At 46.0% G+C, this 5396-nt stretch overlaps 1 protein-coding gene across 1 annotated transcript; it reads right to left on the reverse strand.

Moving 5' to 3' along the window:
* Positions 1 to 733: 733 nt before the first annotated feature.
* cyp26a1 (cytochrome P450, family 26, subfamily A, polypeptide 1) lies at positions 734 to 3674 on the reverse strand (the record flags this gene model as incomplete). Its single annotated transcript, XM_080541875.1, has 7 exons — positions 734 to 1075; positions 1298 to 1444; positions 1571 to 1705; positions 2214 to 2369; positions 2519 to 2800; positions 2988 to 3212; positions 3486 to 3674. The coding sequence occupies 7 exons, from the start codon at positions 3672 to 3674 to the stop codon at positions 734 to 736; spliced, it is 1476 nt and encodes a 491-aa protein (XP_080398001.1).
* Between the last annotated feature and the right edge of the window lie 1722 nt (positions 3675 to 5396).

Below are 5396 nucleotides of genomic sequence, written 5' to 3' on the forward strand. Positions count from 1 at the left end.
TTAAGCAATTTGGGCGGCTGTTTTTGTCGTTGTAAAATGTGATCTATAAATAAACATTACTTACTTACTTGGAAATGGAGAGTCAGCACACCTAGTACTTTGATTCATGAAAGTTGTATTTCTAAGGAGTTCATTCTAATGAGTTCATTCTAAGGAGTTCATTCTAAGGAGTTCATTCTAAGGAGTTCATTCTAATGAGTTCATTCTAAGGAGTTCATTCTAAGAAGTTCATTCTAAGGAGTTCATTCTAAGGAGTTCATTCTAAGGAGTTCATTCTAATGAGTTCATTCTAAGGAGTTCATTCTAAGGAGGATTTAATCTGACATCATATGATACGTCTATTCTCTCCAGCCTAGGTTGGTCAAGGCTGATGTTCATGTTGAATGTTTCTTCCACAGGCAATCAAAAGACATTCTTGATAAAAACATTTTTTATTAAATAAAGCCCATACAATAATTAATGTGTAAGTTAAATAAGTTGCAGTAAGATACAAAGCTATATAACAAATCTACATTACAAATGTACATCACATAGACACCGTGACAAAAGAGTGCTCCATGACAGTGTAGTGCCGTTTGTTTAAAAAAAAGAAAAAAAGATATATACAAATCTATATCGTCGTATTCACACATCAAAAAAGTAAAATATGTATCATTTAATCTACAACAATTAAAATATTCATATTTACAATTTCAATCGCAGCAATTCATATAGTTCTGTCTGAGGTTTTCGACTAATTGCTATTAACGTAACTGCTAAACTTTGTGGGGAGATTGTCCACCGGGTAAACTGTGGGTCCGGTCTTCATGGTCGGGGGTCCGTTCGACAGAGTCCAGTTGCATTGCGAGGTGACCTCCACCAGGAAGATCTTCAGCACCAGCTTAGCGAACTCCTTCCCCACGCACATCCTGGAGCCGCCTCCGAAGGGGATGTAGTTAAACCTGGAGGAGTCCTCCGAGGCCTTGGTCATGAATCTCTCCGGCCGGAACTCCTCTTTGCTGGGGAAGACGTCTGCCACATCATGGGTGTCGCAGATGCTGTAGATGACGTTCCATCCTTTGGGGATCTGGTAACCCTGGAGAACACAGAGACAGAAACACGACAATCAGTCGACGAGCGAGAGAAACAACAGCTTGAGTTTTAGACCCCTGTATCCCCTGACAGTTAGACCTTATAACCCTTATAACCTTGTCACTTAACCACCTGTAGCCACTACTACTGTGATTCATCAAAATTGAACCAAATCTCTCTCTCTCTCACACACACACACACACACACACAAAGATTCTCTACGTACGTTGAGTTCAAACGTCTTCAGAGCCACACGGAAGCCTCCGGGCACGGGCGGGTTAATCCGAAGCGTCTCTTTGATGACACAGCCCGTGTACTTGAGCTGCTCCAACGCCTCGATGTTGGGAGACCTAAGATTTAAACCCTCTTCCTCCTGTCAAAGACACATACAGAAACACCGTCAGCATCCCATAGGTCTGAGACATGCAGAGCATTCATTAGCAGGTTTGACATTTTGGTTTTTTTCAGCAAACAAATGACTGAGTGAGTGACTGCTTACCTTCTCATGAAGCTCTTGTCTGATTTTGTTCACCACGTCGGGGTTGAGACCGAGGAACATGATCAGGGAGGTGGCCGTGCTGGCGGTAGTCTCGTGGCCTCCGAATAACAGTTCTGTAGCAGACTCTTTAATCGCCTTTGGAAACGGAAATGAATGAAACCGTCAATTTCATGAGCAAGAGACAGGTAGAAGCAAAGCTTTACTGACATGTGTCTGTTGTTGAAAACAAACTGCATACATGTGGAGAGTAGAGTAGAGTAGGGTATTACATGTAGAGAGTAGAGTATTATGAGAGTAGAGTAGAGTATTACATGTGGACAGTATAGTAGAGTAGAGTATTACATGTGGAGAATAGAGTAGAGTATTACATCTGGACAGTAGAGTAGTATTATTAGTATACAGTAGAGTATTACATGTGGAGAGTATAGTATAGTAGAGTATTAAGTATAGTAGGGTATTACATCTGTAGTAGTAGAGTATTACATCTAGAGTATAGTAGAGTATTACATCTGGAGTAGTAGTAGTATTATTAGTATAGAGTAGAGTATTACATGAGTATAGTAGTATAGTAGAGTATTACATCTGGACAGTATAGTAGAGTATTACATCTAGAGTATAAAGTACAGTATAGTAGTATTATTACCTGCATGCTGAAGGGCTCGTCGTTCTTCCGGCTGCTGTGGATCAGCTGTGTCAGAGCATCCATGTGTTTACTCTCATTCTCATTGTCAGCGTCCTGGATCTTCTTCTTGATATTCTCCTCGATTTTGGAATGAATGAAATTTCGGGCTTTCAGACCCTGCAGAAGAAATGGATGAAAAAAAACCACAACAATTAGATAAGACTCCCAAGACGCCAAATATAATAATATACATTGTTGCGAAAATAATCGCGCAATTACAGTTACATGGCACGGGAGGATGTAGGATATGTTATAGCTTCACTCACCCGGTACAAGCCGCTGAAGGGGACATCTATGGGCAGGGAGAAGAGGTTCTTGATCATCTCCTCAAACGCCTCCACCAGCTCCTGCTCGTCGGTGTGGATCTGGTGCGGCTCGAAGCCCAGGAGGATCCTCATGGCCAGGCGGAACATGAGGCGCTTCATCTCCGGGTAGACCAGGACGCACCGGTCCCTCTGGAGCCACTCTGCCACCGCGGACCGCACCTCCTCCTGGATGACAGGGATGTAGTGCTCCAGGGCGTCCCGGGAGAAGGCTCGCATGATCGCCTAAACACAAACATGGGAAATGTCCATTTTTAGATCGATGGAAATTGGAAACGTGTATGCGCAACGGAACAAATTTAAGCAAAACAACATCACATTTTAAAACAAGTTAAGCAAAACAACATCACATTTTTAAACAATTTAAACAAAACAACAGCACATTTTTAAACAATTTAAAACAATAACGCACCTTTTTCTTGTTCTTGTGCTGGGCGCCGTGCACGCTGGAGAGGGTGTCGGACCCCAGGATGGTCCTCACGGAGGCGGGCCACTGACCGGCCACAAGCCTGTGTTCCCCCAGGAGGATCTGCCGGACGTTCTCCGCGCCCATCACGCGCACGGTGGGGCTGCCAAAGAGGTGCGTCCGGTAAATGTATCCGTACCTCTGCCGTTTCATACGGAGGAATTTCCTCCTCTGCGATAAGAAATATGGATAAATCAGGAATTTAGAAATCAAGAAATCAATCATTTTACGAAAAAAGACAAATAAATCGATCACTTTCTTTTTTTGGATCAGCGCGTAAAAGTGAGATAAAAAAAGAGAATTTCCTCCTCTGCGATAAGAAATATGGATACATCAGGAATTTTAGAAATCAAGAATCATTTACATGGGAGGAAACGAAACAAACAAATAAATCGATCACTTTCTTTTCACTTTTTTGGATCAGCGCGTAAAAGTGATAATTACCTGGAGGATGAGTTGGAGCGTCTCGCCGATGAAAGGTAAGCCCATGGAGCCGGGGGGCAGGGGTCTGGGGCAGCTGGGGTCGCGACCACGGAGCATGTAGATCTCCCACAACTTCACCATCACTAAAAACAGCAAGACAGGCAGCACCATGGTGCACAAAAAGGTCGCTAACAGAGTGTTCAATGCCATTGCGCTGCGCTCGGGGGGCTTCTCTGGAGAGAGAGAGAGAGAGAGAGAGATAGGGGGGCTTCAGGTGCAGCAAGAGTGTGTTTGCTACTGAAAGTCTGTGTGTTTATACGCCCTTTTATAGCCCATGGTTCCCCAGGTCTCGGCCTCCTGTTACCTTGGTCAGATAAATTAGTTCACCCAAAGTTCATCTTTAATTGTGGTGTCATCTCGGCCCGCCCACAGGGGTAAGCCGCTCTCTCCAGCCCCCCTTAACCATTTGTTATAGACGCATTTTAATACCACCTCCTGTCCTGCCAGAGTCTCTAGACAATCCGTGGATTTAACTCTGAAAAGGTGTTAATTCCCCCGACACAATAGGGAAGCTATCCAAGGTTCTTTGTTGCAAATATTCCTGCAGTTGACACTCATTACTGTGGCTTGAGTCGTGTCTGTAAATGCCTGGGGCGGGTTTTAATTGAACAACAGCTTTCAACAGATTTAAACTTGCGCTGTTTGCGAAAATGTAAAACGTTTCATTCATTTAAAGAATTTCTTAATCCCTCACCACCGAATTCAATCATGTTTATTTAAGTCGGTTCATGCTAAGTGGTTAATTATACATCAATTATATCTCGCCAATGATATCTTATTAAACTGGACACTTATAATTGTTGAACTTATAAACTTTCAACGTAGCCTATATTCACATGGTGAACACACTTGTATTTGATTGATCACGTGAATTAATTAATGATAATGTGTTAGATATGGCCCTTTTCTTTAAGTGCGAGGCATTATATGAGCAATTTGTCTGCAGGTTTAATCTCCAATGAGACTTTAACCCTTTCCCCCTTGGCTACTGGCGTCCTTTTGAAGACTGTGTCACTGTATCTTTATAGCGTCGGTTATAAAAAATGATATCTCTCTCGCAGCGGGTTCAAACTTGGGTCAGTTGTAAAAGAAAAGGTGACACGGGGAAGCAAGGTTACCGGTGGGTTACATGCAAAGTAAACACCACCAGCCACCCTCTGCATTTGGAGTCACTTTTTACGACGGCCACCACGGGGAGAGAAGACAGGCGAGTCAGTCAGTCAAGCAGGAGACAGCGTGGCTCCCTCCCCTCCCCTTCCCTCCCCTTCCCTCCCCTTCCCTTCCCTTCCCTTCCCTTCCCTTCCCTTCCCTTCCCTTCCCTTCCCTCTCCTCCCTTCCCTTCCCTTCCCTTCCCTCTCCTTCCCTCCCTTCCCTTCCCTTCCCTTCCCTTCCCTTCCCTCTCCTTCCCTCCCTTCCCTTCCCTCTCCTCCCCTCCCCTCCCCTCCCCTCCCCTCCCCTCCCCTTCCCTTCCCTTCCCTCCCCTCCGCTTCCCTTCCCTTCCCTTCCCTTCCCTTCCCTCCCCTCCCCTTCCCTTCCCTCTCCTTCCCTTCCCTCCCCTCCCCTCCCCTCCCCTCCCCTCCCCTTCCCTTCCCTCCCCTTCCCTCCCCTCCCCTCCCCTCCCCTCCCCTTCCCTTCCCTTCCCCTCCCTTCCCTTCCCTTCCCTCCCCTCCCCTTCCCTTCCCTTCCCTCCCCTCCCCTTCCCTCCCCTCCCCTCCCCTCCCCTCCCCTTCCCTCCCCTCCCCTCCCCTTCCCTTCCCTTCCCTTCCCTTCCCTTCCCTTCCCTTCCCTTCCCTTCCCTCTCCTTCCCTCTCCTTCCCTTCCCTTCCCTCTCCTTCCCTTCCCTTCCCTTCCCTTCCCTTCCCTTCCCTTCCC

Source organism: Nansenia antarctica (assembly GCF_963989245.1).
Source record: "Nansenia antarctica genome assembly, chromosome: 11".
Lineage (NCBI taxonomy): Eukaryota > Metazoa > Chordata > Actinopteri > Argentiniformes > Microstomatidae > Nansenia > Nansenia antarctica.